The sequence below is a fragment of the Ostrea edulis genome, chromosome 6, assembly GCF_947568905.1.
Source record: "Ostrea edulis chromosome 6, xbOstEdul1.1, whole genome shotgun sequence".
Taxonomy (NCBI): Eukaryota; Metazoa; Mollusca; class Bivalvia; order Ostreida; family Ostreidae; genus Ostrea; species Ostrea edulis.
In genome coordinates, this window is record NC_079169.1 from 32329412 (window position 1) to 32343148 (window position 13737).

A 13737-nucleotide genomic window follows, 5' to 3' on the forward strand; every position below is an offset into this window, starting at 1 on the left:
TACCGCGTTTGAATTCCCCTACCCAGAATTTAACCTGAGCAAAAGATTGTGCAGTTCTAAGACCCATTAACATCGGCTAACTCGCCGTGTATTTCCTTGCCTGTTTTTACCTTTTAAATACAAGTACCGAATTATAGCACAGTACTCAACTTTAGATGAAAAGCATGCCTTTGCATCACTAGGCAATCTAATACGCAACTTCCGAGATATCAGCTCTTCTGTGATGGAGGTACGTTCCGTGTTCTGTTGAATGCTTGGGTGGGTACAAGATGTATACCTATACTATAGACTAGCTATGTAAATACGGATAAAAGTAATGAAAATGTAAATTTGGTTTATATCATCCGTTGGTATACATTAAACTGACCATATCAAGAATAATATTTGTTTGAATTAGGCCATTAAATTAAATATAAAATTATTTTTATTTCCTCTTCCGCACGAGTGATATTTTAATCAAAGAAAAATTATCGATTTTTGTTTGAGCTAATTTATTTTTAAATACTAATAAACTTACTAATATTGTGTGTCCCTGCAGATTGGGTGGTTGCTAGTCCGAAATATCTGACGTTTTCCTGGCTTTTTTTATGATTTTGATATATACCGTGCCAGGAAAACGTCAGAACCGGCGCCATTACGTAAACTGGAAATTCGCCGCCTCCAACTGGGAGTGGCATTCTCGGACCGATTTTAAATACTTTGGAGTCGAATTCAATGTTAAACTCATAATTAATCAATAAAACGATACTTCTTGTACTTACTGATATCGATGAAAAGAAAATACCACTCCAAAATTCGACAACAGAAGCACACAATTGTAGTCAACCGAATTTTCGCTGTCATTTGAGCGAACGAGTCACGTGACTCAAAACAAAGCTCAACAGTTTGTTAAAATGTTTTCAAGACACGGTAAATATCAAAATCATTAAAAAAAAAAAAGTCAGGAAAACGTCAGATACCGGTATTTCGGACTAGGTGGTTGCATGATGTCTGATAATCGGCCCTAAGGCAATATATGAAGGCAGCGATACGCATTTGTACCCACCGCGTGTGGACGATAGTATGTTTTGCGTCTCACTGTGCGTAAGAGTTCCACAAAGGGAAAAAACTATTGGGCAACTCGGAAATTGCGTATTAGATTGCATTACTAGGCATATTTGACATTCAATATCTTATTAAAGAATGACTCTATACGCGTGCAATTTTGTACCCAGGTATAAAACATATATTGAAACAAGGCATGAAATTCGTGACCGTCTCGGTCAATCGGAAATCCAGGGATAGGCTGGTTACTTATTGACTCGCCCTCGTACATTGACAGGATTGCATGGTACTTTACAATGATTTTCCTTGATATTTCTTTCTTATACATTTATAAAATTAAAGCAGTCATATATGAAAAATGTAACTCTATTTTTAACAGTAGTTTTACAAAACTGATAACAAGAGGCCCATGGGCCATATCGATCACCTGAGGGTGTCTTGGTAGCGTAGTGGGTAACGCACTTGTTTCTCAACGCTGCGACCCGAATTCGATTCCTGAGATCGGCAGTAGTTATATGTGAGAGGGTATGGTGGTCGCCTACTCCAGCATGCTAGAGGTTCACCGCGAGATACTTCTGACTTGACGCCGCGTAATCATGGTAACGAGGTATATAAGGAGGGTAGGGACGTTAACCGAGGCTCTTACTTGTAGAAGTAATATTTTATGTATATATTTCATATTATCTTATCTATTTTTTCTATTCTCTCATTTATCTGTCTGTGTCATTTATACAGGACCACAATGTAAACTAGTCATTTGTAACCACAATGTAAACTAGGCATTTGTACTAATTGTGCTATCCTGTCTAAATAAAGAATTTATTATTATTATTACGACTAGACATTGACCACGTGGGACACAAGAGCTACAATGAATTCATTTTTGGTTGCAGTCCAAAGATGTGGAAGCTCAGTGATGAACGTTTGCTTCGTAACCGGGAGGTCGTGATTCCGTGCCGTTAACACTGCATTTTTCGCGTCAAATCTAAGACGTAAACATAGGTATAGTGATTGCCCCTTTGCCGAACGTCGACATTTAAAAGTGAGAATAATGATGACCTTAAAAGCGTAGGTCCCGTGCCGCTACACGCTTTGGCACATCAAATAAATGGCACCAGCCCTAAGAGCTAACTTTGTGATGCCTCACCTGTCTCAATATCAGTGAAAAAAAACAACCAGCTAACTAACCATCATTTCTGAAGATATATGAAAAGGAGCTCACATACCAGGAAATCCGTCTCTATTCTACATGTACATTTTACGATACATATTATATCTTGAGTGGAAATCGCAATGTTAAGGAAGTTAGCTTCTCAACCAACTTTTGAGCACAACTGCACATGATGCTGTTATTCATTGCATGGTCTAAAAATATCTTACATTTATTACATTAACCTATCCAATTTTTTTATTTCGATTCTTTTGAGAGGGTTTCGAAGGAACTATATTTTGTGGTGGAATGATTGTTTAAGGTAACTCATTACGCTAAATTTTTATTTAATGACTCGTTAAAAACACCTAATATGAAGTATGATTTCACCATCGAAAAACTGATACAAGCTCTCAAGTATTTTATATGATTTTTTTGTGAGTTATCCCGGAAGACCTGGAGAAACTCCAGCATATCTTTTGATTTTAACTACAGAGTACCTGTGACTGTCACTGGGTGATTAGTTATTGCTATTTGAATTATTTAATATAATAATGGTTTATAATTCCTCATTTGATTTCATATTATAGGTATTTCACGTTTGTTATTGGCAAATTCCAAAATAAAATCAAGCATCCATTCATTTGTATACCCATTCATCTCATTCATAGGGTTGAATGGGTCATATTTTGTTCGTCGTTTTGCATCCCACTCGACAATATTTCGCTCTTGAGGTAAAGTACCGCCACTTTTGACCTATACATAGCACTCAGGGTCTTAACAGTGAGTACATGTATATCATATAAGAAATACATGTGACATCTATTTCCAATGCCGAATGCATTGTTATGGCGTGGTGCAGTGATAAAGAATCGAACCCAGGTCTCCGGTTGCGGAACGCCCTAACCACTACGCTGCAGAGACTGAGAAAATCCCCCTAAAATAGCCTGTCTTTGATTTGAATATGTGTGTGTGTTTAGCCGCATTAGTGGGTATATACGCTCATGTGAAAGCGAATACATATTTTTCAAGACTCCAAAATATGCCTAGTTTTAGACAAAACGTGAATTATAGCCAGAATTTCGTAGAATACAATAAATGAAAACCTTACTTATTGTTTCATTCCTTTTCCATATTGATGGATTTGACTGGAAAAATGGATTTATGTACCCAGAGCAGCTCAACATGTTTTATCTAAAGCACATAGAAAACAAACCAATCAGAAATATACAGTAAACGTATGGGGAAATAATTTATCCTGATCTACTCATAGAATGAAGTACTTAGAAAACATAAATTCATACAAGAGCTGTCTAAGAAGGGCTTAAAGGTAAAAAAAAAATTCTCTAATTTCACTCAGTTACTCGTAAGTGTCTTGCAAACTATTTGACACTCTTGTTCGCCCTATATTATGCTTTAATAGTGAAGTTTGGTTTATCTTCCCTCATACAGAGCAATGCTTAAAGCAATAAAAAAAAAACTCGTGCGATAATCTAGCGTTGCAAGAAAAATCTGTATATGAAAAAGTACATGTTAGATATTGTAAAACAATTCTAGGACTCAACAAATCAGCATGCAATATTTCACCATTGTGTGAACTAGGTAGAATTCCAATTTCTTCTTTTATTAAATCTCAAGTTATGATGTACTTCTCAGAATTTGAACCCCTTGATTGAAGAATCATATACATATAATATCAATATGTCTTTGCATGAAGAAGGATGGCATATACTCTCGCACTGTATGTATTTAAAGAAAACAATTTAAATAGTAATAACTATAAGAACAATTAAAAATAAAACATTTGACAACATTCGAAATCCAGTTAAAAAGCAGTTGAAGAAAATAGTACTAGATAATTATAAACACAAAACTATTGAAACAGTATCTAAATTCACAGAAAACTCCAAGCTATACTTATACAGTAAACTAAAACATAACATGAACAAGGAAGAGTACATTATGCTTGAAAATAGTTTTAAGAATAGACAATTGTTTCTTTTTACAATGTAATATACATATTCAGCCAAGAAATACACGTATGAAAACCATGTTAGACCATTGTTCCAGATTTCTTCTTAAATCACCTATACAGAAACTTAGATATATACTTAGCCCAACACTCAAAGTTATATCGGTGGTTTGTACTGTTATAAAACAATCACTAGAATTAAGAAATAGAAGTTCCACGTCGGTTTAATAAATGAGTAAAGTATTATATGCGAGTGTATGTGTATGTATACAGTGGCGGATTTAGAGGGGGCGGGGTATCTTGTTTCGGAAAATGTACTAAACGATAAAAGAAGCAATAATTTCTTCCACTCCCGGAAAAATAAATGACAAAATCCTTTGATTTCTTGAATTACTTTATTGGGAGAACAAATTTTTTTCCAAAAACCCTTAAAATTTGGGTCATTTTATTAATTTCACCTTATTAAAATGATAGAAAATAGTACAAATGACTAATAGGAGAAATATTTCAAGCCCCATAAAATCTGTAAAATCCAGGACCTTCCGGGGGCTTCGCCCCCTGGACCCCCCCCCCCCCCACCACCACCACCACCAAGGTTTCGCCCTGGACCCACTGCCTCATAAAGTGGCGCCCCCCGTAACCACAATTCCTGGATCCGCCCCTGGTGTATATATGTATGTGTGGAAGCATATGTAATGTGTGCATATATATATATATATATATATATATATATATATATATATATTATATGAATGTTATTTTTCCTAATTTGTTCATTTGTTTGCTCGACCCATATGGGTGTATTCTGCAATTAAAGTATATATATTCAATTATTTTAAAAAATGTAGATATATAAAAATTGGAAACAGCATCGGCATGCACGTCAAGAAAACTCATTGAACAATATTTTGTTACCCATGACTACAGTGACAGACAGGGGATGTGTCATGTATGTCGAAAATTAGTCTTTCTTCCGTTGATTGAAAAATGACCAACTCCGTTTGTATCCCAGCAATATAGACATGTTATTACACTGCAACACATTTAGCCATTGCCGATAAGCTGTATTCATTCAGGGAAACACCAATGTATATTTTTTCCTGAAATGTGTGCAACTGACTAAATTCTAAACAAAATACTGATTGGAATGCTTGTAATTCATGAAAGCAACCATAGACCTAAAGCAAATCAAGAATTCGAAAACGTGAGTTATCTCTCTTTGTATTCTAACATTTAATGTGAATTTGATAAAATCCGACTGCGCAATATTTTAAGTGTTATCAGGGCCGTAAGTAGGGTTCTAAATCAGGGGAGGCAGGGGATTGGGGGCCGCCGATTGACTTTACGACTGAAAATGACACTTTTTAAATCCCAATTTATCATGTTTGTGTTTCATTTGTACTATGTAAAGAATCGTAATATGGTGTCAAAGACAAAGGTGCTTGTCTTCATTTTAAACATATATCCTATAATATAACATTTATATAATTTTATTTTCTTTTTTGCCAAAAAATCAGACGAGGCAGTTGCCTCGTCTGCCTCATCGGCAGTTACGGCCCTGGTTATGTTGACTGTGGATGCTGTTCAAACTTTCAGATGTACTCTTTGGGGGATAAATAAGTTTGAACCCCCAAAAGAATGCTTTTGACGTCTCTGTACCTTCCCTTTTTTATTCATTTTAAACTCCTCTGTGATGTTTCATTCTGTAGGCATCTAGTGATACATGTAACAATTCATATATGTTTGTACTTGTTTCCCCAACATGCTGCATCCACACGCAGTTTGCAGTCTATGTAACCTGTAGTTAATGTTGTAAACTTTCTTTCTTTTTTGAATTTCCTTCTTTATAAAATGTCTTACTGTTATGCCCTATGGGCCCAAAATTGGAATAAATTTATCTTATCTGTAACAGAAATCGCAGCGACAGATTTAGAGGGGAACTCCCCTTCGCCACAAATTTACAAAATGATGCGAGTAAAACGCCAAATATTTTACCCCCAAACGGCTGTATTTAGAGGTCCATGCATACTCTAGCCGACTTACTTAATGTATTACTATAAAAAGGGGTGCAATTATAGTTTTTATTTTCAAAAAAAATATGTAATCTGTCAGTTTAAAGATGATTTGTGACGATAAATTTCTTTATGTTAATATTTGTATTTGAAACTGTTTTTGTAAGTATTCAGCTGGAAAGCTGCCAATGGCCTTTCATTTACAAATAAAGGCTGGGTTAAATTTTACTCGCCAATCGAAGGAGGTGGACAAAGAATCCAGAAGTGTTAGTCCGACATACACCTAGACGTACATTGTGTCAGAACTTCTATCACTGAATGTACTATCCTGATATTGAATAAGCAACCTCTGACATCTTATTATACATCTGACTGTGTTAATATACGGGGTTCTAACAGTGGCGTAGCTTCCATTGAGGCAACCGAGGCAGCTGCCTCGGTAAAAAAAAAAAAAACCCACCTTTTACGTTGTTAAAATGTCGATAGCTTCTGGGGGGCGCAGCCCCCCAGACCCCCTGCCTCAGTAATATTCGAACCCAAGCTACGCCTATGTCTAATTTAAGGTGTAGAGTATAGATCCAGAGGTGATGCAGCTACTATAGATAGTAACACTACTCTTATTGCATATTCCGATGATATACCACATCCACTGATATCTATGGACATTTCTCAATCGTTGCACTGATGACGTTTCTTACTAGATGCTATCTAGGCTGGAGTCCTTTCAACCAATTTTGACTTCTCACTGCCTAAGCTCCCCGTTTTTGCGATGTGCAGTTGGGAGCGTTCGAATACAACCATGCAGATGACAAGGTCTGTATGACTAGTTAGACATTACACAGGAAGTTATCGGAAATTTGTTTACTGCCCGAAATGGGAATTACATAATGTTATGGGTTTTAATTTTCAAAGAGATATTCATTATGACGACAACTGCATTCGATGTTGCAGGACAAGACATTACAATCTGACAGATGCATTGCGAATTGCATAATATATGACAAGATGCTATATTATAAGGCATTAAATGTGACGGAGGCATTGTACGTTACGTTATATAGGTGACAGAAATATGCTGTTCATTGCACCATATGGTATTCATAGACGACAAAGTCATTGTCCATTGAATTTAAAGCATTGCAGAAATCACAGCACATTTGTGTGGATGCAACAACGTGCATCAAGGGCGCAACCCTCGGCATTAGTTCACTGTGCAATTTAACATCATCCTCCATAATCCCGTGTATTGGATTCAAAACAGGAAATAAACAACGAAACATTTGAATGGAATATTTTATTGTGATACATAATTATCATATATTTACATGCACTTCCACACGGGGACCGGGGATAATCGATGAAAGACGACAAATATAAGGTATGTAGGTACTAGTATACGCACATCATATAGTACATAAAGAACACCTGTAAACAAGTGGTTAATAAAAACAGCTTTTGAAATCTGACTACATGACGCTAAATATCGCTATAATAAAATTCTGACTCCTCAAATATGAGATCAATCAAATGTCAGAAACACAATCAAAACCCTAAAATGTTTTTAAAATCTCTCAGTATTTAAAACCATTTGAAACATTGCTAATATTCGATAACCTTTCCATTTACTAATGAGTTAGCCGTACAAAAGGGGGGGGGGGGGTTTACAATGTTTGCCCCTTTACAAAATTTTTCAAAAAAGTATTTTTGACATTTACATTTCCCCTAATAATTATCTATAAATGTCTTTAGTAAGAGTTTCATGCAAATCCTTAATTGATTCCCAACATCCAAAACAAATGAACAAACTTATTTCCATACACGAACAAACATACTATTTCCTTTATAACCCGACTATATATTTCAAACTATTCAGTAAAATAAAACACTGCATACTCATCACAATAAATAAAATACAACCTCAGGTGTCTGATGACAAAAATGTTACAGTGATCTCCAGCAATGTCAAGTGTTATCTGTTCACATAAGCATATAACAGTCAAAAACGAATAAATCATCCTTGTCTCACTCCAATGATTTGTCAAAAGTAAAACTAACAAAGCAATAAAAATAGATACTTAGTTTGTAGATTATTTTGGAGAGAGAAATAGATAAAGAGAGAGATTTCAACAGGACATAAAAGATGATAGATAAATTCATACACATATGATTGCACGTAAATTTCCATAATTTGTCACACAGTTATGGAATCTCTTCATTGACAAATGAAACTGTTCACAGTATGCTTATGGTGAATACTCTTCATTCATTGGTCATGTGTTTCGCCCTGGAATAAGAAAGACGCCACGAACACGTACATGTATCTGGAATCAGCAGTGGAAAAACGTAACGTTGTCAGGTAGTAAACATAGAATCTGACAAGCAGCAGAAAATCACAAAAAAGATGGCGTCCATGACGTCATATTTTTCCTCATTTGTTATATGACGTCAGTGTGGCGCGTTGAGGTGACGTAATCAGTCCAGACTGATGATTTAATCGACGAATCTTGAGCAGGCTTTCTTCCACTTGCATTGGGTACACCACTGGTCCCTATTCTCCATTCCGTAGACCTTCCGACATTTTCGAACCTCACTTCGAGGCTTCTTGTGAAACCCTGACGTTTTCGGCGACACAGAGTAAAGATGAGACTTCGGTGACTGTGTCTGATGCTGATGTAGGCGTTCTTGTGGCGTCGGTTTTGTCACTCGGATTGGAGGCGAAAGCTGAAATCAATCCATACATCATATTCAACATAGTACAGTTGTCTTTACACTAATAGATACATATATATTTTACAGCTTAACAGTCATCAAACCTATCACAAAAGCACATTGCGACCTGCCATACCCACTCACCGAGTGTGTCGGAGGTGATGAAACATGTCCACTACTCTGCCAAGACATTGATCTCTTCATCTGTGGAGGGTTGGAGAAAGACACCGGTGTAAAACCTTGATGAAAAAGCCCGCTAGATGGCACTGAGGATGCTTGTAATTTTATGCCATGGTCCTGAAAATCCAGTAAAATCAGTCAAATTACTAGTAAACAGATGAGTACATATCATAATTTCTCGACAGTGTACGACAATACAAACCTTTTTCTGGTAATCGTGGTCTGGTACAGGAATGGCGGGGGACAAAGGACTAGTGATTTCCGGAGGGGATGACGTACACATTTGTGAAAATTTTTGTGTGACGTTGTCGACATTGACCTCAATCTCTGTGTAGTAGAACTCCTCCTCTCCATCCGAGCGACTGTCGTCAGATTCATTACATCTACAGAGACATAGATGTACATGTGCCTGTTTCTCTCATCGAGGATCTCTCTCTCTCTCTCTCTCTCTCTCTCTCTCTCTGATAAATGTTTGTTATTTGGAGGTTGGGTTACACAATAGATGTATAAAAAATATGATTAAAAAACTCTTTTTTATAACAATATTATACCCCAGATGAGCTGTTCGCACGTGCTTCTCAATGCTGGCGCAGGTGTCTGTTACCTGGTTACACCCAGGGAACGTACACTGATACCTCAGTCGTCTGTTTGTCTGTAAATAACAAAAACAAGGGATCGTAAAAATGCAAACAATTATATGTAGTGGAATCATGCTCTTTTGTTGTTTAGGACAAAGTGTCTGATAACTATGTGTAGAGATAAATACGTGCTTCAAATGACTTTCATAATTTCAGCGGACGCGCCAAACTAGCTGTAGATCTGTAGCTCTCTGAAACAACATTGGAACAGAACAGAGAGCTACAGTTCTGCAGCTAGCGCATCGTCGCAAGCCACGGCTGAATTGTACGCTCCTCTTCCCTTTCAAGAGGAGAGTACGTTTCAGCCGTGGCTTGCGACGATGCAACTAGCGTCAAACCACATGTACAGGGGCTCGTCATGAATTGACCCTCTCTATTCTATATTTACAGTAGTGTACATGCATAGACAGTGTCAATTTTTAATAATACAAAAATTTCGTGACGAGCCCCTGTGGTCAAACCTAAGATGTTGTTCAACAAAGGTACTTCCGGTATTGCCTCGACGCCAAATTTTCGGCATTATAACGTCTAATAAAAATGGGGGGTCTTTCGGATGATCATTCACTATACCGGAGACGTGGACAAAACAAAGAACCCTCTTCGCTATGGCATTGATCACCATACACAGGTTTAAATTTGTGGCATTTTACCTAAATCCCGTACTAAGCATTATGTCGGTTATGAATGAATGGGGATGTAACGTTATTACATGCGGATTTCATTCACACGAACCCGGATGAATGTCGGAACGAGTGTCAGATAGATTCATACATGTACATGTGATTTATGCATGCAATGAACAACATATATGTGTGTGCTGCATGTAGAATACAGAGCCGAATGTTTCTCGTACCGTACATTACGTCACAGCGTCGTGTACGGCCGTGACGAATGAACGTAAGATCAGATACTGTGTGTCAAGGTTACTCTGTGTGGGTTTCGCTACAGCTTTACTGCTCTGCAACGCTAGCTACTGATATTACGTAGAGTTTGTCATGTGACAGTAAAAACAAACTGGCCTGCGACCTCGGAATGTCAGCGCATGTTGAGGCCTCCTTAAAATAGATCACGATACTACCCAAACGAGCATTTCGCACTTGATGATCTATTCCTATTTCACGATGCGAACATCAATAGAGTAAATAAACAAATGGTGAAGGTAGAATTACTGTAGTTTCAACAAGATGATCTTAATAATGGCAATGTGGAATATTTTGTTGAATAATGCTGTTTATCAACGCTTAAATTATTCGCAGTACAAACATTACTGTCAGCTTTATAAATATAAAATCTGACACGTTTCCTTCGCGGTTCTTACTTTCCCCCCAAACAACAGGGCCTCTCGATCGTTGTACTGTGTCCCTGCGCGGAAAATTACAGCAATATCGATCATAGACAGTTTTCACAAAGTTTATATTACTTTAACATGTATAACATATACCATTTTAGAAAAAATAACGTAAACTTGTTCAAACTTTACGCATGACTAAAGACGAATAATAATATACTAAGATATACCTGTTGTTTATTAGGTCAGCATACTGGGATAAAAATAGCATAGCTCATTGTGAAATCAGCTGATAGCTTTAGAACTAGGTCAAATCTTAAAGCGCTTTTGTTCCCTGCTTACGACGGCGATAGAGTATTCAATGCTATTATATAGTACATACAGGGAATATTCCTTCTTTTTTCTCTCTCGTTCTGTCTCTCTCTTACATGAACTTTACACAGTGCATTTAGATGTTGTTGGCCGATGGTATCCTCAGCATCATGTGCCGAGTCAGATTTTGTGAGTTAATTCATTGAACATTGGCGTGCTGAGTTTGTGTCGTACAGCCAGCAGTAATGTTGTATATGTCGTGCCCAACACGGTCATGATATGGTGATGCTAATAATCTATTTAATTCCAGCTTAATTCTATTCTGTATTGTCTTTTCCTTTGTTCTCTATATAGACCCATATCTGTACAGGCTGTGTATCAACAATTACCTGTCGCCTTCTCTTTGGTTCAACTGTGTCAACATCAATGTTTTCGTCGTCAAAATCCTCCATCTCGATTCCATAGTCTTTATTATAGGACCCCACCACGAAGCCGGCGGACGATCCGGCAGGTGCGCTTTCGCTGAGGTGGAGTGAAGGTGGGGAGGGGTCACTACGCTCCGAGTGAAATCCGCTACTGTTAGCACTGGTAGAAAGGGTTTTGAACTTTGAGCCATGGTCTGTAAATAGATAAATAAAAAGTTATCTCAGTACTTCTTGGAAATAAATAATAAAAGACACATGGGTAAAATTACGTGGGCTCTAACCTGTCAGAGAACTGTGGAATTGTGGAGACGTTGGACTACAGGATAGACTGGTCAGCACCATTGCCGCAATTGTCTCATCCATCATTTCTACGTCACCGTACTTGACGTCATCCTCTTCCTGATCTGACGACGATCGCCGGTAGCGTCTGCAACAAAAATGGTAAAAACAACTGAAGTTTCTATAAATGAATTCCAAAAGGAAGTAAACCGGACAATTGTTTTGTTTGGTGCTGTGAATAAGAATTCAGTTGAAGCTGACATTATTTTGTTTATACTCACAGAGCTGTAATAAGAACTTTCCTTAAATTATATCCCATTCTTTTGTTTCGCTTACGTTTACGTGACCAGTTGTCTATTAAACGATGTATAAATCTTGATTCAGCTAACATTTTGTTATCAAAGGACACTTCTGGGAATGAAATACACGTGAACAATGAAGATGTGTATTGTAACGTTTCGAATTTTAGAGTTCAATGGCATATTGCACATACACCTGTAATTTTTAAAACTATGTCTATTTATAGGAATAACGCAAGCATTCCCATAATATTGATCAGATGGAAAATTTAACTCTAGGTAGACCTTTTTCTTCTAAATAGATTATGATCACAGTGAAATTGAATTCGTTGGGGTTGGGTAATACTGATGGGAGAGTACGTTGAGACCTTAATATTGAGAGGCGACGTAATACGGGGAAAAAAAATGAACGGTAGTCAGTTGAAATAAATTTGACTTCATATTGATGCCGGTTTAAATTCAGTCATCGACCTGTTATTGTAGAACGTACGAATTAAACATGTTAAAGGTGAAGAGGTTAAAAAATGGTTGACCATCCCTGATCCGTGTCATGTGGTGTTGTTTACAAAACACACGGCAACGTCGTGCTTGATATAAGCATTAGTGAAAACTGCCAAATGATATTTGGCTTTGACTCAAAGAATATTTAGTATTCATGAAAAATATGTATAAAGAATTCTAACTATTCCTTAATGTAATTAAACCAGGACATTTTTATAATAAAAAAAAAAATCAAAATTTCAACCCTATACAAATGAAACTACCCAGAGCGTGTTGAAGTGAGGTCTATAAATACTTACAGTGCTCTGCCGTTGGGTACGTCAATGACGTGAGATACTGGCCGTTTTTTGGGCTCGCCGCTGACGGAGATGTCTGCAAGTTTGGAATAGTCCGTGTCCTGATCCACCAGCCGTGCAGATTTTCGGCTTTCCAGCAGACGAATGTCTTCCGTCCGAACCTCCAAATCCATCCCCTCGCCATTCTGGAGTTTGACGTTCACAACAACACAGTCCGTGTCGGTATCGTGCTGCACGACTAATCCAGTAATCTCTCGGCCGTGCAGCGTCAAGAAAACTTTCTGTCCGTGTTTTAGGCGGAATGAATTGATCGACTGAAACCCCAGTCCAATTATGTGTCTTGCATATACACTTTTCTGAAATCCGTCATCGAAAACGACAGTGTACTTCGACTCCTCGGCGATGCTCGGTTCGCCCGAGTGATCTGTAATTACCCCGGGATAAAACCGTCCATCTTTCCACAGAGCACAGACTTTAGTTCCAACAATAGATCTCTTTGCAAGTCGACGATTTCCCGACATATTAATGATTTCGGTCATTCATGGTCCATAGAAACATAATACAGTATAAAATGTAATCCTTATGTGTGTAAATTTGCTGGTAGAGTCGCTGAATGTCAGCTGAGCTAGGTC

General features: G+C 37.5%; 1 protein-coding gene across 1 annotated transcript; it reads right to left on the reverse strand.

Moving 5' to 3' along the window:
* Window positions 1–7457: 7457 nt before the first annotated feature.
* LOC125647173 (zinc finger protein 704-like) lies at window positions 7458–13644 on the reverse strand. Its single transcript, XM_048873859.2, has 7 exons — window positions 13109–13644; window positions 12012–12157; window positions 11695–11924; window positions 9619–9719; window positions 9270–9450; window positions 9032–9184; window positions 7458–8899 (listed from the first exon to the last, which is right to left on the reverse strand). Exons 1-7 carry the CDS (start codon window positions 13642–13644, stop codon window positions 8669–8671), a joined length of 1578 nt encoding a protein of 525 aa, XP_048729816.2. The 3' UTR covers window positions 7458–8668.
* Between the last annotated feature and the right edge of the window lie 93 nt (window positions 13645–13737).

Coding starts and splice junctions, on each gene's coding strand:
- LOC125647173 (XM_048873859.2), bottom strand. CDS start 13,644: ATGACCGAAATCATTAATATGTCGGGAAATCGTCGACTTGCAAAGAGA. Junction 11,925..12,011: donor ATTCCACAGTTCTCTGACAG/GTTAGAGCCCAC, acceptor ATCTATTTACAG/ACCATGGCTCAAAGTTCAAA. Junction 9,720..11,694: donor AACCAAAGAGAAGGCGACAG/GTAATTGTTGAT, acceptor TGTTATTTACAG/ACAAACAGACGACTGAGGTA.